Genomic DNA, 24,676 nt, shown 5'->3' on the forward strand with positions numbered 1-24,676 from the left:
CTGGCCTGGCTGGGCTGTGGCTCCCACCATGCCAGCTCAAGACAGGGGCCAGCCCTGCTGTGTCCAGCCCTGGCAGGGACTGCTCCCTTCTCTCCCTTAGCATCAGCCCGGGCTGCACGCCCAGCTGCCTTCAGCCCTTGGCAGGACTGCACTCCTGCACCATGCAAGCCACGGTCGAGGTTGCATTCTCCACTGTCCTAGACCCAGCCAGGGCTATGCTCTTGGCCCCCAGCCTCGCTATCTGCAGTCCTGACTGGGGCCGTGCTCCTTGCCGCCAGCCCTGGCAAGGGCTGTGCTTTTGAACCTGGACAGCTGGGGCTCTCTGGTCCAACAATATTCATGGTCTGGATGCTGCTGGACCAGAGAGTCCCAGATTTTAGACGTTCAACCTGTACTGTTACAAGTAACATATAAAATGACTATAAAAGAGATTTAAAATGAGGAGTCCTGTGGTACCTTAAAGACTAAAAATATTTTTGGGGGCATAAACTCCCATGGTTAAAAACCACTTTGACTGATGCATTCATGACAAATACATCTGAGGAAGTGGTTTTTACCCATGAAAGCTTATGCCCAAGTAAATCTGTTAGTCTTTAACATGCCACCAGACTCCTAATTGTTTTTGCAGATACAGACTAACACATCGGCCTATCAGACTTGTCAGAGATTAAAACAAATTTTTCATACATTATTTTATATCATAGAAAGGATTACCAATCTAATATACCTTTTCATAAAGCCAGAATGTCAGATCAGTTCTGGTGGGAAACTGCTATTATAAAGATCCTAAAAGATCAACACACACCCAAATATGCTGCTCCCATAATAGTTTTTGTGTGTGGCTATTTTACCCTTCACAACTATAAGAAATGTTCTCAGTTTAAAGAAATTGCAGCTATTTATAAGAACAGAGGAGAATAAGACATTTACTGTTCCATGTTTAATTTTAAGGTTGCACTACAAAACATGTCTAATTCACTTGACATGACCTGGATCTAGAAACAAACTATGAATATTCAAAAGATCACTTTGCCAGATTATAATCTTTAAATTCTTCAACTCTTTAAATTGTATAGACTAATGTACTTATACTACAAGTCAATATGCAGCTTATTAATATACTAATTTATGATCATGTACGGTGTTTTAAAATTAAAATTATTGTTGTTGAAGTTTCTATATACTCTTCTTTTTAAGATCAGCTGTGTCACATCACCTTTTCTATTAATTACACAACAGAACCAATTATTCAAACATATTGAATTTTTTAAACATACAAACAGTAAACATAGCACATAAGTTTCCTTACATAGGACTCAGACAAAAATACTTCCGCACAACAGAGGTCCAAGAAAGCAAAAAGATAAGACAGTAATTTTCTTTAAGTAATATCTAATTAATATTCAGTTTTAAGCAGTCCTTCAGTACCAGAGACAGCAGCGCAGGGTGGCAGGCGGGCGCTGGTCCGCGAGGGTAGCCAGTTTAAAAACCATTATATTCCACTGCTATGTTAAGTAAAGTGTGGCATCATGCACTAATATTTTAGACCTTCAAAAATAGGATCTTCAATAACTTCCTCTGAGGTAAATGGAGTCATCTGGGTGCTCAACACTCTTGAAAATCAGACCACTTATTTAAGAACTTAAATTAAGGATGAGAAACATAACTTTAGGCCCCTCTATTTGAATAATGTTAGGATTAACACACTTTAGCAGGCAACATCACGCTGAAATTTGTTATGATATAGGAATTATATTTGAACACCTCTTTAAGTGACATTTTTGGGACTACTTTTTATATTTGTTCTTTAGGCAGGATTTTCAAAAATGAAAGCATAGGTTTCCCTTCATAAGCTCCTCTTTTATAAAAAGCATCCACCAAAGAGACACTCATGAATGTCCAAATAGAATTTTTCCAACTAAGTCCTTCCCATTTCACTTTTAAATACGTATTCTCAGCCAGTTTGCAAACTGTTTTAATTTCTGTACAAATGTATTATTACTTATATGACCTCTAAGTTTTTCAAAGTAAGTTTCTTCTTTCCATATTCCCTTATTTTTCTTCAGGGCTTTTAGCTCTGCTTGAAGTAGTCTTTTGTGAAGCTTCCAGTAAAATGGAGAGTCATGATGTAGTCCTTCAATACGTATTGTTTTGCCAAGTCCTTGTCTTAAGATCTCTTCATTCAGACACACACTGAAAAATCTACCCTACAAAAAGATGAAGTGAAGGCAGCAGTTCATGTTACACATTCACTTGGTCTTTTACAAAGGATATTAACACATTATCAATTAATCTGTTGTGTGAATTGTCTGACTGTTATGAGTTAGAAATTACCTCCTTTTGGCTAATTCTACACTCTTTCAGTGTTGAAAACTCCAGAAACAATTAAAAGTTGTATAGCATTCAACTCACTTTTAAAATTAAACACAAAATGTGAAGTCATCTGTGAAACAACATTACACCAGATACTTGATCAAGAAAAAATCCTAAGGACCACAGAGCTAGTGTCCACTGTATTTCTAGATGCCACAAACCTGATAGCATAGAGAACTGTCAACTAGCCACTGAAAAGCTACACTTATATTTTGAGTTTGCAAAAGTATAAATATTTTTCTCCAATTTGAATATATAAAAGGTCTGCTTAAATGTTTAATTTAATATAATACCCTCAGATCTTACAATGTAATCAAGTAATAGCAATAATCTCTGCAAATCTTTGGACAGAAATGAAAGTTAAAGAACTGTCAATCCTTCATGTTACCGCATTTACCTTATTTACTAAAACGAGGCAATCAAGCACCAAATCCTCCCTTCCAAGAAGTTGGAACCACATCATTTGTGAAGGTTTTAACTCTTCCTGTAACCAGACTATAGCATTCGGTGTCAGCTCCACTCCAGCAAGTCTGACCAGCAAAACACCATTTGATTGCCCTGAATATATTAGAAATATACATAAAATGGTATTTTTACTCCCATATGATCAAAAAAGATCCAGTTTCACATGATGGGCCAGATCATTAGTAGCTGCAAATAAGTATAACTCCACTGACTTACATGGGGTATTGACATCAGTGGAACAACAATAACTTATAACAACAATAAGCAAGCAAGAATAGCCAGTGGGCTGCATGAGTGACCCTTCTTCATCTCAGTGAGCTGCAGCACCCCACAGTAGGGATGTTAAATATCAGTTAATTGAATAGTCGAGTAACCTCATGAATTCTTATCAGTTACTTGACTATTCTATAGTCCCTGGGAGCATGGCTGGCAGCCAGCGCAATCCAGCCCCCTGCCATTCCATACTGCTGATCAGAGACAGCAGCGCAGGGTGGCAAGCAGGAGCTGGTCCGCGAGGGGAGCCGTTTAAAAACCAGCTCCCCTTGCGGACCAGCTGCCTGTCACTGGGGATGTTAAAAACTAGTTGACTAGTCTTTGGTCGGGGGCTCTTGCACATTTCAAAGGAGGAATGCGGAAGTGCCTATCGACTAGTCGATGGAAATTCCATTGACTACTCGACTAGTCAATTAACGGCTAGTTAACATCCTTACCTGTTGCCCCATGCTGCTGCCTCTGATACAGAGATGGCAGCAGCCCCTGTGTGGGGGGTGGGGACTGAACTCCCGGACTTTGTCGTGAGTTGGTACTGAGCTGGACTGCCGGCCCACCTACCTCCTAATAACACTTTAAATACATAGCCACAGTGGGGGTAGGTTCCAGACCCGTCACAAACCAGGATTAAGAAAGGCTGCTGGCTACAACCAGCTAAAATATTTAATGGCAGGGAGAGGCATATGTGTGTAGTCTATAGCATTAACCTGTAAGTTTGTTTATGGGATTCATGTGTTCAAACCGGTATGAATTTCTATATCAAATCTCATTTAATAGTTATACAGGCAAATCCTCCCACTGTAGCTGTACATGCAGCTTATACTGGCAATAGAGCAGCTTTTGCCAGTATAGCTTATACTAGTTCCCTGAACGAAGTAAGTTATACTAGAAAAATAACTCTTTTGTCCAGGGCTGTCCCTAGAAAGATGCAGGGCCCAGGACATCTCCCTCCACCTCCAAAGGCTCCACTCCTGCTCTGTTCCCACCCCGTTTCTTGCAACCCCTGTTCTGGCCCCTTCCCTCCTCACAGTACCCCGTCCCCTAAAACCTTTTCCCTGAGGCCGTAACTAGACTACGCGGAGCAGTCGAAAGAGGATATGCAAATTCCCACAGAAGTCAGGAAGTAGAGCTTTCGAAAGTGAAAGTAATTAAGATGTGGCTTTTTCAGCGTCCCCCCCCCTTGACGAAAAGCCTCCTTTTTTGAGGAAGAGCGGCTTTTCGACTAAAAAGCCATGTCTTAATTACTTTCACTTTTGAAAGCTTTGCTTTCAAAAGTGCGATCAGAAGAAGATATGCAAATTCCTGCTGAATTTGCATATCTTCATTTGACCGTTCCCTGTAATCTAGATGAGCCCTCAGTGATACAACCCAAAGGATTACCAGGAGGTCTAGCACCAGCAGTAAGAAGTCAGGCCCCCCTGTACTCACCGTGGCAGCGGAAACAGAGCGACTCAGCGCTAGCCTGCTCTGCTTCTCCAGTTCCCAGCTGTATCGCTTAAGGGAACAGAGCAGGCTGGGGCTGAGTTGCTCTACTTCCCAATGCCACAATGAAGTGGAGCAACCCAGCTGGAAGGTGGCGGATGGAACAGACTGGGACTGGGTTGCTCTACCTCCCACAGCTCCCGCAACTGCTGGTGAATGCAGGAGCATGGCCAACCCCTACTGCCATCATCAGGCCCCCCAAGTAATCTTGATTGTCTTGGGGCCTCTGAAAGCACAGGACCCAGAGCAGCTGCCCCAAACTGTCCAATGGATGGGACAACACTGCCTTTGCTGACAAAACTGAATCTAAACTGGAGCTTTTGTCAGTATAAACTTTCAAAAAACAAAAACCCACCAACAAAAAAAAACCCCACACTCTTAAGCATGCTGCGTCTAGACTGGCAAGTTTTTCCACAAAAGGGGCCGCTTTTGTGCAAAAACTTGCCAGCTGTCTACACTGGCCGCTTGATTTTGCGCAAAAGCACTGACATTGTACTGTCCGAAATCAGTGCTTCTTGCACAAATGCTCTGACGTTCCTATTCGGGCAAAAGCCCTTTTCTGGAAATGTTTTTGTGCAAGAGGGCCAGTGCAGACAGCTAAAAACTGTTTTGCGCAAAAAAGCCCCGATGGCAAAAATGGCAATCATGACTTTCTTGCGCAAAGCCGCGTCTAGATTGGCACGGACACTTTTCCACAAAAAGTGCTTTTGCGCAAAAGCGTCCATGCCAATCTAGACGCTCTTTTCCGCAAATGCTTTTAACGGAAAAACTTTTCCGTTAAAAGCATTTGCGGAAAATCATGCCAGTCTAGACGTAGCCTATGTCTACAAAAGAATCAAATATAGATAAGGCCTCAGTCTCTCATGCCTTAGTCTCCCAGCCAACAAGTGGGAAAACTTTAATTCCTTGCCTCATGTGGGTGTTGTGAGGATAAAAACATTAAAGATTGTGAAGTACTCAGATACTATGGTAACAGGGACCTCTTGACTACATAAGATGTCTAGACAGATGCGTATTTAAATCAAGTCCTTACCATACACTTTTAAAGTAAGTGGATAACTATACTCTCATTTTATTCATGGGGAAACTTCAGCAAAGAGATAAAATAACATGGCCTTAGCCACACACAGTGCCGGAGCCAGAATTAGAATTCAGACCCTCCTCACTCTCAACTGTTCCATTACCACTGCTTATACCAGAGGTGGGGAATAATTTTTGACGGGGGCCACTCCAAGATTTTGGAAAGTGGTTGAGGGCTGCACTCTTCAATGATATTAATGGAGGAGGTGTGGGGTCTGGGATGGAGGCTGGGTGCAGAAGGGAGCTTGGGGTACAGGATTGGGGTGCAGGAGGGAGAGTGGGGTCTGGGAGGGAGTTTGGAGGAAGGAGGCAGTCGTGATCTAGAGCAGGGGACTGGGGTGCAGGGTTTTGGAATGTGACCGAGAACAGGAGGGGGTTGTGACCTAGGAAGGGGTCTGTGGTGCAGGGGTTTGGTTTCTGACCTAGGGGAGAGGACTGGAGTGCAGGAGTTTGGTTTATAACCTAGGGTAAGAGGGGATTGTGATCTGGGGCAGGGAATTGGAGTGCCAGATCTGGAAGAGGGTATAGGTGTAGGTGGGGGCAGAGGGTTTGGGTATGTTGTGTGGGAGGACACAGGGTTGGGGAAGAGAGGGGCTGGAGTGCCAGAGGGCAGGCTCTGGCCAGGAGACTAACCAGCTAGCAGCCCAGTCTGCCTGCAGAGCTTAAAAAGTTTCTCAACCTGCCTGCTCTGCATATGCATAGACTGCATGGCCATTTGCAGGAGGGAAGGATGGCGTGGCGCTTTGGGTGCTGCCTGTTTGAATAACAGGCAGCTCCCGTTGGCCAGTTTCTGGCCAGAAGCCGCCAATGAGATTGTGCTGGGGGTGGGAGTTACACCTGAAGCCTTCCTCTGGGCTCACAGTTTTTAAAGAGAAATGGCCCCACAGCTGCTTTTCTGATATGCAGGGCAAGCAAGGGAGCCTGCCTGGGGCTCCCTGCTGCATCTGTGGGCTGGAACTGGTGGCTTTGCAGGCTGCATCTGGCCCATGGCTTATACAGTAACTGTTCTGTGTGGGAACAGAACTTCATTTTCTATGTCTATCTCTATCGCTACTTTCTAAGGGCATTATATTCACTAAAAGTTTTTAAGGAAACAATTCAGATATTGTAAATTTTTGCTAGTTTAATAGACACAACTGTATGAACTAAGAGGACATTTAATTTTGTCATTATTATCTCATTCTTCCTGTTCATTTCTTACTTACATTTTCTCTGTAATGATGACAAGAAAGGAAGGTTAATGGGAACATGTTCAACTTCTAGTCCTTTCTCAGTTATTTGATATAACCTTCCTCGTAGCTTCACATTCTTTTCTATAAATTCTACTGGTATATCCACAGCACTTATAAATTTTGTTGTCTGTTGATATAAGAGAAGGAAGAATAAGATACAGTCTTAGGTAAAATAAAAGCAACAGTTTACACTTTGTTTAAAAAAAAACCATGCAAACACACCAAAATCAGATTTTGACAAGATGAATCCTTGCAAATTACACTACATTATTCTAACTAACTTTAATCTTTTAAAAATGTGTTGTAGCGGTTGCTGGACATTTTCTACACATTTAAAAAGAATGGTCCTTTCTCCACAGAGCTCACACTCAAGGACAGGCAATTAGACAGAGGTCAGGGAAAGGCAGTAATAATATCCATTTTATATACAATTTATATACATGTCAATTTGATTCATATTTGCAGAATGGCAAAAGGGTGTCCTTAAGAAAGGTTTAAAATCAACAAAAATAGGAGTCTTGCAGATGAGATCAAAAGGGATTATACACTGCATGGTTCAAGGGGTTCAAGAAAAAAGTCACAAGTGATTCTGTCAGATTCTCACACAAGGGTGAACAATTTTGGAAATAGTGGTTGTGGAAGAGAATTGAGGAAACATGAAGTTTGCAAGGCAGTACATGGGGGGGCAGAGAGTTATGTAGCACTCTGAACATGGTGATAGCACTTTAAACTTTATTTGGTATCAGATGGGAAATCAATGGAAAGATTGAAAAAGGGGAGACTTCATGATCAATTTGAATAGCAGTAAGTTTAGCAGCAGCATTTTGTATGGACTGAAAGAGAAAAATGTGCGTGTTTGACAGGCAAGAGGGGAAGATTAGCAAGAACCAAAGTGGGATACAATTAAGGCATGAACTAGAGATTTGGTATGGGGGCTAACAGAAAAGAACTAATCTTAGAAATGAAGAAACTTTACTATCAACGTTTAATTTTAAAGCCCCTGTTGTTTAAGATCATATGCAGGATACATTTGGAATAATCTATTCAAATAGTTATTATGTGACTGCTGCTGCTCTCACTGACTGACACATCAGGCTCTAAAAAAAAACAACTCAATATTGCATCCTCACATTTTTATTCTATTTACTAAACCTTTACCCCTGTTATCTGCAAGGTCCCCTAACTAGGAATTGAGAAATATGGAACCTTGCAGGCAGAGAGTTTGAAGGTTTTGTAAATAAATTAAATAAAAGGGGATTGAGAAGTGGCTCAGGATCAAATTTAATTTGCATTCCAAGGTCCAACAGTCATTTATGTATATTTAACAGACTTGATTTTTGTAAAATTCCTTTGTATGCAAATACCAAGGTTCAAGAAAGAAGTAATAATCGCAGTACGTACTATTCAGTACTGCTTCATATTAAGACAATTACTTATAAAATTGTATTGATTTCTAGTACATGTAAAGATCAGTTAGGAATGCAGCGTCGCTAATAACCAAACAAGAACTCAAAGAACATTAGGAATATTCACACTCCAAAGCGTGAGGCAAAATTATCTCTAGAAAACACTATATGTTCAATTCCTGAAAAAACTCAATGGTATACAGGCAGTCCCCGGGTTACGTACAAGATAGGGACTGTAGGTTTGTTCTTAAGTTGAATCTGTATGTAAGTCGGAACTGGCATCAGCCGCTGGTGAAACTGACCAGTTTCAACCGACGGCTGAATCTGGATGCCAGTTCTGACTTACATACAGATTCAACTTAAGAAACCCAGGCGTCCCCAAGTCAGCTGCTGCTGAAACTAATCAGCGGCTGATTCCAGGAAGCCTGGGGCAGAGCAACTCTGCCTCGGGCTTCCTGTAGTCAGCCGCTGGTCAGTTTCAGCAGCGGCTGACTTGGGGATGCCTGGGGCAGAGCAGCTGGGGTGCTCCTGGGTTGCTCCAGTAGCGCGGCTCCTCGGCGCTACTGGAGCAACCCAGCAGCACCCCAGCTGCTCTGCCCCAGGCGTCCTGATTCAGCCACTGCTGAAACTGACCAGCAGCGGCTGAATCAGGACGCCTGGGGCAGAGCACCTGGGGTGCTGCTGGGTTGGTCCGGAGCGGCGCTGCGGGACCAACTCGGCAGCCCCCAGCTGCTCTACCCCAGGGGTAGGCAAGAAAAGCCTGGTCTGCTGGGGGGGGAGGGCACAAGCTGTACCACCCCCCCAGCAGACCAGGGAGACAGGGGTGGCGGGACCGCCCAAGTCCTCCACAGCTTTGCTCCGTCTCCCTGGTCTGCTGACCTGGGAGACGTGGAGTAAAGCCGCAGAGCACGTGGGCAGCAGGACAGTCCAGGCGCACCGCAGCTGTCCCACTGCTGGCGTGCTCCGAGGCTTTGCTCCCCATCTCCCTGGTCTGCTGGTCAGACCAGGGAGACGGAGAGCAAAGCCGCGGAGCACGCCCTTAGCGGGACAGCCCAAGCGCGCCTGGGCTGTCCCGCTGCGGGCGTGCTCCAAGGCTTTGCTCCTGTCCCCCGGGTCTGCTGGGGGGGTCCAGCAAAGCTGCTGGGGGGGTCCAGCAAAGCTCCTGGGCAAACGAGCAAAGCCGCCCAGGCAGCGGCTTTGCTCTGGTGTCCCTGGTCTGCTGGGGTGGTCCAGCGGCTTTGATGGACACCCCCCCAGCAGACCAGGGAGACCGGGAAAAGCTTTTCTCACCCCGGAGGACACAGGTAGCGACCCGCTGCCCATGAGCTCCAGGGCGAGAAAAGCCCCGTTCGTAAGTGCGGATCCAACATAAGTCGGATCCGCGTAAGTCGGGGACTGCCTGTAATTATTTTTTCTAACATGAGAAATGCACGAAACAAAGAGTTTTTGGTCTATCCATAAGGTATTTTTTCCTTCTCATCCACAATTATCTTTTGGAATTAAAACATTATCTGAGCTGTTTGGTCACCATCGATATTTTGATTATTGTTAGAAAATATTTCTCAGAATCGTAAGAAGAGAGTGGAATTAAACTGATTATGCCACCTTTAGACCAGCTAATTGCCAGCAGAGACAACATAAAGTCTACTTTATATTGCCAGTGTGGTGGAAAGCAGTCTTATGAAATGTCTGGAGTTGACTCAGTATGTCAATCAAAAGTCAAACCAGCTGACAAAGGGGGTGCTGTGGTCATTATGAATAAGGCCTACTATAACCAGGAGGCAACCAGACAACTCTCGAACACCACATTTTACAAACCTCTCCCCTCTGATCCCACCTTGGACTACCAAAAGAAACTACACTGTCTCCTTAAAAGCCTCCCCACAGCTACTCGGGAACAAATCCTCACAGAATCACCTTCTGACCCCCGACCAGGATTGTTCTATCTACTTCCCAAGATCCATAAACCTGGGCACCCCGGACGTCCCATCATCTCTGGTATTGGCACGCTCACTACTGGTCTATCCAGCTATGTAGACACTCTTCTCAAACCCTTCGTAACCAATACCCCCAACTATCTCCGAGACACTACTGACTTCCTAAGGAAACTACAAAACATCGATAACCTCCCCAATAATACCATCCTTGCCACCATGGATGTAGAAGCTCTATATAGCAACATCCCACATGAAGACGGATTACAAGCAATTAGAAACACTATCCCAGAGGACACTACTGCCAACCTGATAGCAGACCTATGTAACTTTGTTCTCACCCACAATTATTTCCAGTTTGAGAACAACTTATACCTCCAGATCAGCGGCACAGCCATGGGTACACGCATGGCCCCACAGTATGCTAACATCTTTATGGCTGACCTAGAACAACGTTTCCTCAACTCCCGTCCCCTTTCACCCCTCCTCTACCTACGGTACATCGATGACATCTTTATGATCTGGACGCATGGCCAAGAAACACTGGAGATATTCCACAGAGATTTCAACAACCTACACCCCACCATCAACCTCAGCCTGGACCATTCTACACGAGAGATCCACTTCCTGGACACCACCGTACAAATCAACAATGGAAAATTAGATACCACTCTCTACAGAAAACCCACCGACTCATACAGTTACCTACATGCATCCAGCTCCCATCCAGAACACACCACACGATCCATCGTCTATAGCCAAGCCCTTCGATACAACCGCATCTGCTCTAATCCCACTGACAGAGACCAGAAGCTTCAGGATCTCTACCAAGCATTTATAAATCTCAACTACCCACCCAGAGAAATAAAAAAGCAAATTGAAAGAGCCAGACGAATACCTAGAAACCATCTACTTCAAGACAGACCCAAGAAAACCAACAATAGAACACCACTTGTCATCACCTACAACCCCCAACTTAAACCTGTCCAACACATTATCAATAAACTACAGCCTATATTGGAACAGGATACCATACTCAAAGAGGCTCTGGGAGACAGATCCATAGTCTCCTATAGACAACCACCTAACTTCAAGATGATTCTTACCAACAACCACAGGACATACCACACTAATACCAACCCTGGTACCTTCCCTTGCAACAAACCCCGTTGCCAGCTTTGTCCACATATTCATTCTGCTGATACCATTATTGGACCTAACCAAGTGAGTTATAAGATCAAGAACACATATTCCTGCGCATCCAGAAATATAATCTATGCTATCATGTGCCGAAAGTGTCCGTCTGCTATGTACATTGGACAAACATCTCAGACACTTCGCCAAAGGATTAATGCCCACAAAACAGATATCAGACAAGATCACAAAGAGAAAACAGTTTCTTGCCATTTTAACCAGAAAGGACACTCTCTCAATGACTTAACCACCTGCATTCTGCAACCCTTGGCGTTGCGAGACCAACCCGGCAGCACCCCAGCTGCTCTGTCCCAGGTGTCCCCAAGTCAGCCGCTGCTGAAATTGATCAGGGGCTGATTCCAGGAAGTCCGGGGTAGAGCAGCTCTGCCTTGGGCTTCCTGGAGTCAGCCACTGGTCAGTTTCAGCAGCGGCTGAATCGGGGACAGGTGGGGCGCTGCCGGGTTGGGTCCCGCAGCCCTGAGGGGCAGCGCTATGGGACCGACCCGGCAGCGCTCCAGCTGCTCTGCCCCCGGCATCCCCAATTCAGCCGCTGGTCAATTTTAGCAGCGGCTTAATTGGGGAACCTGGGGGCAGAGCAGCTCCAATGATCCGGTTGCCCGGAGCACTTCCGGGTTCCTGATGGTGCCAGACCATCAGGAGTACCGGACCATCAGATGCCGGACCACTGGAGTTTTACTGTAAAAGGATATTGCAGCTCAGAAAGTAGAACATGTGGAGAGTAACTGCCTCCTATGAAGAGTTATGGGAAATGAACAGAGATAAACATCAGGGTTCACAAATACTTCTGTTGACTCAACTTGGATTACATACCTAATGTATGTAAGATGAAAAAATTGGTCTAAAGATGGGAAGAGTGGAAAGGACAGACAACTGCATAGGCATCTATCTACAAGACTATAGGACAGGGCAGGGCAAGGATGGTCAGTGGGCCGGATTTGGCCCACCTAACACTTTCATCCAGCCTGCATCAGCTCCTGGCCTCACTACTAACGCGTTGCCTGGGAGCTGCCAGGAAGGCGCAAGCCCTTTCTACTACTGCTATTTAAAGGGCTCACGCTTTCCCGGAGGCTGCCAGGCAACTTGGTAATAGCCATATGGCAGGTGCAAGCCCTTTATATATAAGTAATCGAAACAGCTCATGCCTCCTTGCTGGCTCCCAGGCAATGCCTTAGCAGCAAGGCCAGGAGCTGCAAGCCCTTTCACTTGCTTCAATTTTAAAGGCCTTGTGCCATCAGGGCAACTGCGACCATGTTGCCTGCAACTGCCCAGAAGGTAAGAACCCTTTAAATCAGTGTTTCCCAATCTTATTTGGCCAAGGAACCCTTTTAAACTCAAAAGAATTTTGCAGAACCCCTAATAACATTCTAGTATGTGGAGCTGAAAAAGTAGACCACAAATAAGTAAAAATAAGTAAGGATAATAATAAACAAATGCTAAACAAAGTAATGAGATCAATTTTTAGTTTAATTGCACATATTTAAAAACAAAAACCATATTTAATGTGTACAAAAAATAAAGCTCAAAAACTAATATGCATTATATTGGCAGTTTTCAATGCGAAGAGTGGTTTTTCTTCTTTTCTTGGCAAATTCTTTTTATATTTGGTTTAATACTGGAAAATTGGATTTGCATATCTGGCGCAGCATTCAGTCGATTTCTGTATTTCGTTTTTGTTGTTGCATAATTCAAGAACGGTGGTATTTAACAGGCGATCACGCAATTGACTGCGCGCGCAGCGCTGAGTAGTGACATCATCATCCCCACTCTCTGGCTAAGCTGGCATTACACAGGGACACTTATTGTGGCAAACACAAATGAAAATTGTTTTCAATAAAATTCATAAACGCTTAAATATTAATTTTTAAAAAATAATAAAATGTTATTTTAATGGAATTTTCTTGTGGAACCCTTATTTTCACTTCTTGGGAAACACTGCTTTGAATAGAAGCAACTGAAAGGGCTCGCAGCTCCCGGCCCTGTGCTAACACCTTGCCTCACAGCCGCCTATTGCTGTGAGCCGTGAACCCTTTAAATAACAGCAGCTGAAAGGTTCCTGGCTCGTGGCTGCTGGGCAGCTACCAGGCAATGGGTTAGCAGCAGGGTCAGGAGCTGCAAGCCCTTTAGTGTGAATTCCAATGTCCCAGAGAACTCTGGGAGACGGCTAGCCCCCAGCACATTCCCATCTGCTCCAGGTCCTACCCCTTCCATTGGCTGGAACTCGGGCAATGGAAGGAGTGGGACCCCAGGCCAACCAAAGCTGAGGATAGGCTAACTCCCAACCCCACCCCTTCCACCCATGCCCCACTCCTACCTCAGGCCCTGCCCATTCCAGGAGGGCCCACAAACACTTCTAAAATTTGTAAAGTGCCCCCCCCCTTCAAAAATTATTATATATTCCTCTGCTATAGGGATATATAATAGGAAGACATGGGAACTGGAAGGAGCAAGTGTTTGGAAAGTTAAAAAAAGAAGTAAAAATAGAACAGGATGTAAGTGAAGCTGGCAGGGATGATATTGTCCTGCCTCCACTGAACACAGCTTTTGAACAATCAGATATTTAGAAAATAAATATTTAGAAAGTTCAAAACAGAGAAATGAAACAATCAAGGCAGAAAGTGACTACAGCATGAATTAGAAATTCAGCAGTCTGGGTCAAAGTAAGGAGGAATTCCAGCAATGCTCTGGAAGTGGTGAAAGTTTAGAGATAATGGAGACATAGGAGGCAGAGGGAGTCTGAACAGACAAAGCTAACTCAAGATTTTTGGCTTTGGAATTAAAGTTTAGTTTGAAACTAAAAAAAGAGTCAAGAGAGGTGTTTATAATTGTGTGGCCAAACCTATCACAGATTATTATTACTATGACTAATTAAAGTTTTGAAGATGAAGTACAATAAAATACATCTGAAAGTTTAAAGTTGCTCTTCTGTCCATTAGAGATTAGACAGTTTTGTTGTGAACCACTTCTAAACCCTCAATACAGTAGTAGCAATATTAAACTAGTGGAAGAGAGAAAGAATTTACAGACTACCTGTAGAATCTGCCAATCCACTAGACCAAACACTTCAAAGTTTCTTTTCAAATATGAAAGATCATTTAAAATGGGGATTATTTTTCAGTTGCTCTTTAACCCTAATGTAATATTCTCAAACTGTTATTTATAAAACACTTTAAATAAGAATATAAATATACTGTGCAAGATATTAGGGACTAGCTCTCTGCCCAGAATAGACTGCCTGTGGAGCCCACAAATATGGCTGTTGGCAACATCTGTGGCCTTATGATGCCCAACCTGCCAATCTTGTTCTGGGAATCAAATGAGAATACTTTCAATAAGATCTGAATTGCTCCAGCTCCTATGACTGTGAAGTGCTTCTCTGGAGGATCAACAGAGTCCAGCAGCACTTTACACTTGGTATTCCTTCCTCTATTGGCTAGGCCTGTGTCATGTAGGGATTCTCTCATGCCAAGCCAACACCATCCAATTAATCAGTTACCCTAGCTATTTGCCTGCTTTGTGATGCCATTGAAACAAAGAAGGTAGAACACTGATACAATCTGGCCCCATAATATCTTCAACTAAAAGTGACAAATGGCTATAAAGGCTATGCCTTAATTATTCACAACTTACCAATTTAATACTTTTTGCAAATAAAATGACTCCAGCTATAGCCATTCCAGTACTAATGTTCTGAAAAAAAGAGAGTATTTTAAAATCCTTAATTTTTCTCTCTCTCGTTATTTTCATCCAATTAAAAACATTAAATAAGAAAATACAACCACCACCACACAGGTAACAGGCAACCAAGACATTCTAATGTGAATAAACTCACTAGAGGACCTTTAGCAGGGTCCTTGTTTTGTACTTTAGTGAACCTGTAGTACAAATCATTTAATAAATAATAACCAGGGGGCTGAGACGCTTTCCATATCCCTCTGTTGGCTGCAGCTGGATTGTGGCCTCTTCTGCTACTCATGCCACAGCAGGGTGGGGGGCTGCCACCAGGCCTTTCTGCTCCCAGATGGGGGTGGACCACGGGGCCTGCCCTAGGATCGGGGTCAGGGACAGGACGCTGTGGCCAGATAGGGGCTGGGCCTTGATTGGGGCCTTGTTGACCAGGCTTCATTTTAAATAAAGAAAACCATTATCTCCAACACAAAAAAGGTTTAACATTGTCTTTATTTATGGCAGGGGTGAGGAACCTTTTTTGGATCAGGGGCCACTGACCCACAGAAAAATCAGAAGGGGATCACACACGTGAAAAGGGAAAAAAAGCTCCTCCAAAAAATCCCAACCCTCACTGATGTGGCCCCCAATTGAAACACTTCACTCCTCTGGTGCTCCAGCCCCATGGGGAGGGGGTGGGGAGGAGCGGGGAGGGCAAGACTGAGGTTCAAAGTTGTAACCAAGTACTGAATTTAGTGTGGTTTCATGTGAAACCTTTTTTTAAAAGTGAGATGAATGAAATTCAGATGCATTCTTGTGTATATTGTCCTTACTTTGTGGCTACGTCTAGACTGGCATGATTTTCTGCAAATGCTTTTAACGGAAAAGTTTTTCCGTTAAAAGCATTTGCGGAAAAGAGCGTCTAGATTGGCACGGACACTTTTCCGCAAAACCACTTTTTGCAGAAAAGCATCCGTGCCAATCTAGACGCGGTTTTGCACAAGAAAGCACCGATCGCCATTTTCACGATCGGGGCTTTTTTGCACAAAACAATACCACGTTGTCTACACTGGCCCTCTTGCGCAAAAGCATTTGTGCAAGAGGGCTTTTGCCTGAACGGGAGCAGCATAGCATTTCCGCAAGAACACTGACAATCTTACATGAGATCGTCAGTGTTCTTGTGGAAATTCAAGCGGCCAGTGTAGACAGCTAGCAAGTTGCCAGTCTAGACGCAGCCTGTATGTATATTTTAGTGCTACTTGGTTTAAACTCTTCCCCCCCCCCCCCCCATTGCAGAGTCCCCTCCACTCGGTATTGGTATCTATTAAATGCTGAATTACACAGCACCATTCCTTTTAATAGACGTAATTACTTAGCTTGCTAGAGTACCTGTGCCTGCTTTTTACCGTTAAAAATGTGTTGATTTTGCAAAGTAAAACATTACAATTTCTAATGGTTCTCTAAATCAGTTCTCAAACTTCATTGCACCGTGATCCTCTTCTGACAACAAAAATTACTATATGAGGAAGAACTGAAGCCTGAATCCACCCAAACCCTGCCACACCAAGCAAGAAACAAAGCTTGAGCCCTAACACCTAGGGTGGATGGAATGACCAAAGCTGAAGTCCCAAAGGCTTTAGACCCCAAGAAGAAGGCCGGTAACATGAGCCCCACTGCTCCGAGCTAAACTGAAGCCTGACTCCCCCTAATCTGAGCTGAAACCCTCAGGCTTTGGCTCTGGTCGGTGAGACTCAGATTCGGCTTTGGCCCTCAGCCCCAGTAAGTCTAACACCAGCCCTGGCACTCCATTAAAAACGTTTGAGAACCCCAGTTCTAAATCGTAGACATCTGCATTAAATACTTCGCTGTAGCACTGAAAACTGTTTCTAAAAATAACATTTGCAACACACGTCTAATAAATGCCCTCTTGGCTCCCAGAAGCAGAAGGTTTATTATCCGGATGACTAGAAAAAACCAGGGGTACAGAAAGAAGGCAGCTCTCCCACTGAGGGCTTGCTCAACTTAGGCTTAGCTTTTACTCAGTCTGGAACCCACCTAGAAATGCTCAGAGATCCAGCTGCTCTGAATTATGATTAACACGTTGTTAACGTGCCCCTGGTTTTTGAAAAGATGCTGAACTAGAGCAGCCCACCTCCTTCCCCGGGGTTGCCTGGTGTGCGTTGCTGACTATTTCCCTGGTCTTTAGCCTCGTCTTGCTTTATTTATCACCAGCTCATCTTCCGATGTCCGGCAACGGATGCAAAGCCAAGGGAGACAGCGGGGGGGAAACAGGGATGCCCCTTGCGCAATGGTGCATCAGCCCGCGGGCGGCGGGGAGGATTTGCGCAGTCTCCGGCCCCACCTGAACAGCAGCGCGGACACCCCTGGGGCCACCGCTAACTAAACCGCCCCCCATCTCCTGTGGGGAACAACAGCGGGGCCAGCTACCCGCCGCAAGGCAGGGGGAGCGAATCAGGCCCGTGGCGGAGGGTGGCCGGAGGCTACAGCGCCAGGCGGAAGCTCTCTGCCTGCCCGGGAGCCAGCCGGGCCCTGCCGCCTTTGCAGGGATCTCAGGGCTTTCGCCGGGCGGGCTCCGAGGGAGCCTCCGGGCCTGGCCCCTTCCCCAGGAGACGCCCTGCCCCCGCCGCACGCCCCGCAGGTACCCGGACGAGGGCGAGGTGGGAGTCCGCCCACTCGGAGAGGCGGGCGAGGAAATTCGCAGGCTCGCCCCGCGGCTCTGCCATGGCCCAGCCTCGGCTTCCCGCTCAGCAGGACCCCGGGCCTGTCCCGCCGGCTCCGCTCGCCCAGCCCGCAGCGCCACTCGCCGGGGCCGCCTGGTAGCGCACGGCCAGCGAGCACCTTCCCCTCCGCGCGGCGGCCGGCAGCGGGAACTGCCTGGCACGCACAGCCCGGCTGTATACAAGAGCAGGGCGCTAGAGCAACTTCTCTCCGTCATGGTACAGGGCCTAGCACCACGGAGCTTGCCGTGGCCTAGGTGCTATAGCAATACCTAGCTCACCACAACCCGCCCTGGACAGAGCCCTGGGTCACACACAATATGCAAAATACACAGCTGCATAGGGCACCATGAAAGTTGGGGCACTAAATTGCCCCTAATGTTGTGGTGCCCTATGCAACTGCATGCTGCATATGTGGCATTGTAGGCTTTGGTGGCCAGCCCCATCCCTGGGCCAGCCCCCTTAACCTATGATCTGCTCCTGGCAGGAACAGCCTTAGTGCAGATGCGGGGCCCAGGACCACCCCCTTGCTCTTCCCCCCTTTCACTCCATTCCTTTCCCTGAGCTCCTCCCTGCTCTTCCCTCTCCCCCCCCCTGCTTTCTTCCCCTGCTTTGCCCCCATTTCATCCTTAGCCCCCTCTCCACCATCACTCAGACTAGGCAATTACCAGTAGTAGAGGGCATGGCCCCAGCAGCAGGGGTCAGGCTTGCATCCACCCTGCACTCACCAGGACTAGATGTCAAGTTCATGCAGCCCTGAGGAAACAACACAGAGTTGCATGCCTTGGAGTGGCAGGAATTACAATGGTTACCTAATTCATTTCAGTAAAACTGATCTTCATATGTTCTATCTCTAGGGTAAATTCAGGTCTGGTTTTGGAGGATGCTGCTCTGTTCAAGAAATTTACAGCAGGGTAGAATTTGGCCTTACCTCATACAAACACCTTGCAGCTGTTATTTTATAGATGTAATATGTCAGCTCTTCTCTTTGCTAAGTAATACTGTGTGTCTCATGCAGTAGAGCAGGGCTACTCAACTTTGGAAGGCCCAGGAGACACAATGACACAGCACAGGCCACAACATACATGCAATATATACAAACAGCTTCTTTCACACTAACAGGCATGAATACAAAGATTAAGGCAAGACTACAAAAACAGGCCCATTTAAGTCAGTTCTGCTGATATTAATAAAATGCAATAGTCACCTGAAATGTTCATTTACTTTTAATAAGCAAGGATAGTCCAGAAATTTAACTACTAAAACATATATAAACAGAAGAACATTATAGTGACTACTTTTTTGTTTTGGCTCCCACCCACGGACCATGTGTTGAGCCCTGCATAAACCCAAACCACACTGTGGGCCACAAACAAACAGGTCGCAGGCTGCATGTGGCCCACGGACCACATGTTGAGTAGTCCTGCAGTAGAGCATGCTATTGGCCTTGAGTATGTTTGAATGGTGTGATAGATAATCAGGACTTATTTCCTTAGTTTCCATCTAAATGAATGGACCTTTTGCAGAGGACTTAATGGAACTAAACCAAGATCCATTTTAGAATCATGAACCCTCTGATAGGCTTTAGAAGGAGATACAGCATAATAAAATATTACAACATAACAAGTTTGGGAATTAACAGCAGCTGGACTTTTAAATTACACCTGTACAAGCTACAGTTCTTCCAGTTAAGTATGTATCTTGTGACACAGCCTACATTTACTTTGGATTAGGTGATTGTTTATGAATAGGAACCATAGGACCCATGTTTTATACATTTTTATTCTATTTCCATTATTTGCACGGGGGAGGGGGCTTGTTATATGCAAAATACATTATGATGTCCACACTACAGTCTTAAGTCAGTCTAATGTAGATTTATAGCCACCTCAGTAATTACTGAAGGGGCTGATGTTCACACTACCTTCCTGCCAGTGGTGCATATCCTCACAAGGAGTGCTTCCACTGACTTTAAAGGGGCAGTATAGAGCGTTAAGAAAGAACCCGGGCACTCATTTCCACAGATGTCTCCGCACCCCCTCAGGGAGCTCATCCGACCAGACGCAAAGAGAAGCTGCTTGGGCTTCTCACTTAGCCTCCATTCTCATCTGAGAGAGATATTCCCTGTAAGCTGTGTGCTTGTGTGGCCACTCAGGAGAGATTCAGATGCCACCCAGTTGATTAGCGGAAAGCCCACAGCTAGGTTTTTCTTTGTACAGGTGGTGCACATTTGTGCATATCACTGCACATACAATTTATTCCATGCATACAGGGAGCATTAGGGGGGAGAAGGGAAGATACGTGAGGCTTCCTGCCTTCCTGCACTGAGATAGGAGCATGGAGCTCGCAAGCTCCTAATAGTGTGCCTGGCTTTGTCAGTTTCACAACTTATATACCTCTCAACCTAAGGGGGCTCATGTTCACTTAATTCTCTAATACAGACCAAGTCTAATGAACAAAAAGATGTAGAGATCATCTCACAAACCTTTGATACAGCACACATGAGAAACATCTAAGACTATAAACCTCTTATATTAACATACTCATCTAGTGTACTAGTTTTATTTTTCAAGTTCAAATCCAGGTAGTTATATCAGTGGAAAGAAATGACTTCAAAATTTGATTAGAGATAGGCACACTATAGGAAATTCCTCTAAGAGTCTCCATCTTTTTGAAAAACAGGTGACAAGATATTTAACTGAGGAGATTTCTTGGTCTTAAAAACGTTGAGAATTCCTTGTTTTCTGTTCTACAGTGTCTCTCCCTTTGTCATTGCAATTTCATATTACAGCTATCCTTTCAGGCAAAAAGTAAATGAGTCCACACCAGGGTTACTAGTGACAGTTACCTGGAGAGTTCACCATTAAGACAGGTGACAGTTCAAGGCAGTCTAGACTGAAGAAAGGACCAGGAAACTAGTCTCATCAGAAAAGGAAATGGAAAGTCCTCTGTTCTACCCATATAATTGATCAAGTTTGATTGTCTTCTTTAGAAGTCATCAAAGGTCAGCAAACATCCTGACAGGAATGTGTTGGTGCCACAGGTTGTGCCATTGCATCTATTGAAGCTCTTGCTAGGGAGCTTTACTTTAAAACACAATCCTAGTATGGATGATCTCGGTCCTTTAGGGCTCTGAGATCTTCCAGTCCAGTGAGAGATGTCCTTGATGCCAGAAACATCCTGAGGGTGGTTGAGGAGGCCTCAGAAACTTTTTAAGGAGTGGCCTCCTCCTTTCTACCCATAGGATCCTTAGGGTAGAACTCCCCTTCCAAGGGCACTTCCCTCAAACGCTATAATATCAATCATCCTGGAGCAAAGCAGGAAGAGGCTCCAAAGATGAGCTCACTGGCTCAGGGCTAAGTCCTGGAGAACAAAGAGGATAGATGTATGAGGGCACAAATACCCACCTACTTGATCTTAAGGGGTCCTTAGTGCCATGAGAAAAGATGACAATCATCCCCTTTCTCAATCTGACCAGGAGGCTAACAATGTGTCCTCACAGCCCTCCCACATGGAAAGGGACCTAGTACTTGGCAGTGGAGAATTCAAAGAGCAATCTTTTGAGAAGGTTTCCCAGGAAGACAAGTCCCAAAACGGTTCAACTCAACTACTACATTCCCAAATTAGATAAGATATAAGAAAGGGGAAAGAGAAACAGTATCCAGAAGGTACAAGTTGCCAGACTCTTCCATCTGCTGATGAATGTGAACTGTTGGACACTCAATAGAGCCAGGAAAATACATAGCAGCAATTTATTTTCTTTCTGAAAACTTTGAGATGATGTCTATGATTCAAATTCAACACCACTCAGAGGCACCTGAGAGGTAAGCCTCAGACTAAATTTCTTCCATCAAAATCCTCCCAGGGGCTGCAATACTCTCCACTCCTCCTTTGAGGAAATTAGCAGGGACAAATTAAACAAGCCTGAAAAAAGGTAAGCACAGTAACAAAAGCAATATCAGGCCCCACAAGACTGTGTTGAAATTGCTTTGCTGGGTGGGAATCCCACATACTTAATTCAAAGCCTCAGGACCTAATGCAGTTAGGATAAGCTCAGTGAGTGCAGGCTGGGCACATGTCAGCATCTGCCACACCTGGGAAGGCCACCTCACAAATAGAGTACTGCTTGGATTTAACCACATGCTTTTCAGCTGCTGTTATTCCTATATACAGGCAGAGACGTAGCGATGGAGATGCTGCCTGCAACTAAGTCTCAAGGAGGGTTAAATCACTCAAGTGGATCCACAGACAACAAAGAGGAGGAAGCTAAAAAGAAAAAAAAAATCACCTCTTTCCTAAACAGGGTCAAAATTAAAGTAATACACAGGGCAAGAGCAATCAAATCCACAAATGACCACTGGCCCAGAGGCAGAGAATCTGGCAATATACAGAAGCAGAAGGGGTGTGGCCAGAGTGCACAGTGCTAAAATTTTCATCCACCTCCAGGAGCTGCAGAATGAAGAGAGATAGCCCAGGTGTCCAGAATTGTTGGAGATTCTGGGATACAGAAAAATGCTAGCATCCTATTGCTAAGTATAAATAGCTACTTTTAAAGATACTTGCAGAGAAAGCTATAGCATCTTTGTCTTGTTTTGGCATCTTTATAATACATAAAGGAGACCAAAATACATCTGAACCCCAGCACCCACATACGAAAATTCAAATGTTTACCCTTTTTTTCCCCTAAGAAAACTCTGTGCAGGAATGGAGAAACAGTAGGATTAGGGTCTCAGGAACCAAAGAATTGAGACATGAACTACTGCAGGAATAAAATTTTTAATGTATTTAGAACTATTTGTTTCTGTTAATGCTTATTTAACAAAAAACACTGGGCACTTTTGAAAAATTACTCTATTAGATTCCACCCACTCTCTTCAATTAAGCACAGGAAACTCCCACTCCACCTCTCTGGTCCAAAAACAACTTCAATAAAACAAAGGGGGGGGGGGCAACACATTCTTGATAATTCTATGGTAAAGGAGAAGAAAAAAAATGTTAAAAAATTACCTCTATACAGGACAAAAGAACAAAAAAGAACAAAAAGGAAAAGGAACACAGAACCACTTTCTTTCAACCGCAGAGCTGTAGATTTTAAAGATCATCTGTGATGGAAGAGCTATAATGAATGTATGGTTTACAGTAGCCATTCTCAACTGGGGTACATTGAGACACAGAGGTCTTCCGGGGGTACATTGACTCATCTAGATATTTGCCTAGTTTTACAACAGGCTATATAAAAAGCCCAGTAAAGTCAGTACAAACAAATTTCACGCAAAATGAGAAAATGATTTTTAAGTAATAGGGATGTCAACATGTAGACGACTACGCAATTAAACAATAAGCCTCAGCTTGTTGGTTAATACTGTTGACAACATGCATTTCCTCCCCCCTTACTGCCTCTGTATCAGAGGTAGCAAGGGGGGAGGGGAAAGGAGGTGGGAGCCGGTGCCAGTGGGGAACCTGCTTTTAAGCTGGCTCCCCACGAGCAAAGGAACTGCCTGCCATCCCCACTCCAGTGCTGCTCTGATAGAGAAACAACAACAACACAGAGGGGGAGGTAGAAACCCAAATGTGTGAGGTGCTACCTCCCCTCCCCCAGCACTGGCTATATGGTGCTGTCTGTCCCTCCCACAACACTGCTGCTTCTATTCAAGGCAGCATTGCGAGGGGTGGGGGAAACAGGGAAGGCTGCCATGAAGCAGCCTCTGTCTGGATACCCCGTAGGTCTAGCTCTCAGCCTTTCCAGACTACCTTTCAGGAGTCTGATTTATCTTGTGTACCCCAAGTTTCATCTCCCTTAAACTACTTGATTAAAAAAATCAGACAAAAATTCAAAAGTGCTGCAGCACACTATTACTGAATAAGGATGTTAGATAGCATGTAATTGAACAGTCATGTGACTGCATCAAATTTTAGCAGTCAAACAATTATTTGATGGTCCCCAAAGGTGGGGCCAGCAGCCAATGCTCCAGGCGCACTCCTGGGGAGCCTCCTGCCAGCCCACACTGCTGCCTCTGATACAGTATCAGAGGCAGGAGCATGGGATGGCAGGCAGGAATTAGTCTGTATGGGATGGCAGGGGACTGCCTGGGAGCCAGAGCATTGGCTAAAATCTGATGCAGTTACATGACTATTCAACTACACACTAACATTCCTGAACTTTCAAATTTTTATTTCTGATTTTTAAGCAAGTAGTTTTAAGGGAGATGAAACAGGAGTACATGAGTTAAATCAGACTCCTGAAAGGTAGTCTGGAAAGGCTGAGACCTAGAGTAGCATCTACCCACCTGCCAGGAAAGACCAATACTGTAGGTATGTACTAGGCAGATTACTGGCTGTTCCCCTAACCACCATAATGTTACAGAGCATTCAAAAGTTTGGGCTTTGGTATTCTTACAACACTGAAACTTTACTGGTTTCAGAGATCATTTTGATAAACATCATCGTAGCTAACAGTCCTTTAATTTTCTCCACTGATCCACAAATTAATAGGAGAAATAAGATTTGAATTTCACTTAGTAATTTGAAGCTCAGAGAGATTGATAGAAAGGATTTTGGCAATTTGAAGACACGGGATCTTAGAAAGAAAGATCCCACAACAAATGCTGTAGGTAGTGCAAATGCATTTGTGCTACCAATTTCTGCTATTCAGTGGTGTATAATTCCAGTTGCTACCAAGTATGTTTTTAATGATCCTTTATTTAAAAAACAAGAAAATTTCAAGAAATGCTTTCATTGCAAAACAAAGTGAAATCCACAAAATAAATAAAAAAAGTTACAATATATTATTGAAATAAAAAGTCCAAAGATTTTTCCAA

At 44.6% G+C, this 24,676-nt stretch overlaps 1 protein-coding gene across 3 annotated transcripts; it reads right to left on the reverse strand.

Moving 5' to 3' along the window:
- Positions 1–925: 925 nt before the first annotated feature.
- C10H3orf33 (chromosome 10 C3orf33 homolog) lies at positions 926–18,015 on the reverse strand. 3 transcript variants are annotated; one of them, XM_075937752.1, is made up of 5 exons: positions 17,784–18,004; positions 15,085–15,144; positions 6,876–7,029; positions 2,771–2,931; positions 926–2,207 (listed from the first exon to the last, which is right to left on the reverse strand). In XM_075937752.1, the coding sequence occupies exons 1-5, from the start codon at positions 17,862–17,864 to the stop codon at positions 1,941–1,943; spliced, it is 723 nt and encodes a 240-aa protein (XP_075793867.1). In that variant the 5' UTR covers positions 17,865–18,004; the 3' UTR covers positions 926–1,940. The 3 variants fall into 3 exon arrangements, with proteins under 3 accessions (XP_075793867.1, XP_006123541.2, XP_075793868.1); XM_006123479.4 differs by lacking the exon at positions 17,784–18,004 and adding an exon at positions 17,176–17,466; XM_075937753.1 differs by lacking the exon at positions 15,085–15,144 and having other exon boundaries at positions 17,784–18,015.
- Between the last annotated feature and the right edge of the window lie 6,661 nt (positions 18,016–24,676).

The sequence above is a fragment of the Pelodiscus sinensis genome, chromosome 10 (genome assembly GCF_049634645.1).
Source record: "Pelodiscus sinensis isolate JC-2024 chromosome 10, ASM4963464v1, whole genome shotgun sequence".
Lineage (NCBI taxonomy): Eukaryota > Metazoa > Chordata > Testudines > Trionychidae > Pelodiscus > Pelodiscus sinensis.

What these genes read in the sequence shown, in the direction of transcription:
- C10H3orf33 (XM_075937752.1), bottom strand. Translation starts at nt 17,864, where the DNA reads ATGGCAGAGCCGCGGGGCGAGCCTGCGAATTTCCTCGCCCGCCTCTCC. An exon ending in TTGCAAAAAGTATTAAATTG is followed by an intron (nt 7,030 to 15,084) that starts GTAAGTTGTGAA and finishes TTATATCAACAG; the next exon opens with ACAACAAAATTTATAAGTGC. An exon ending in GTCATCATTACAGAGAAAAT is followed by an intron (nt 2,932 to 6,875) that starts GTAAGTAAGAAA and finishes TAATATATTCAG; the next exon opens with GGCAATCAAATGGTGTTTTG.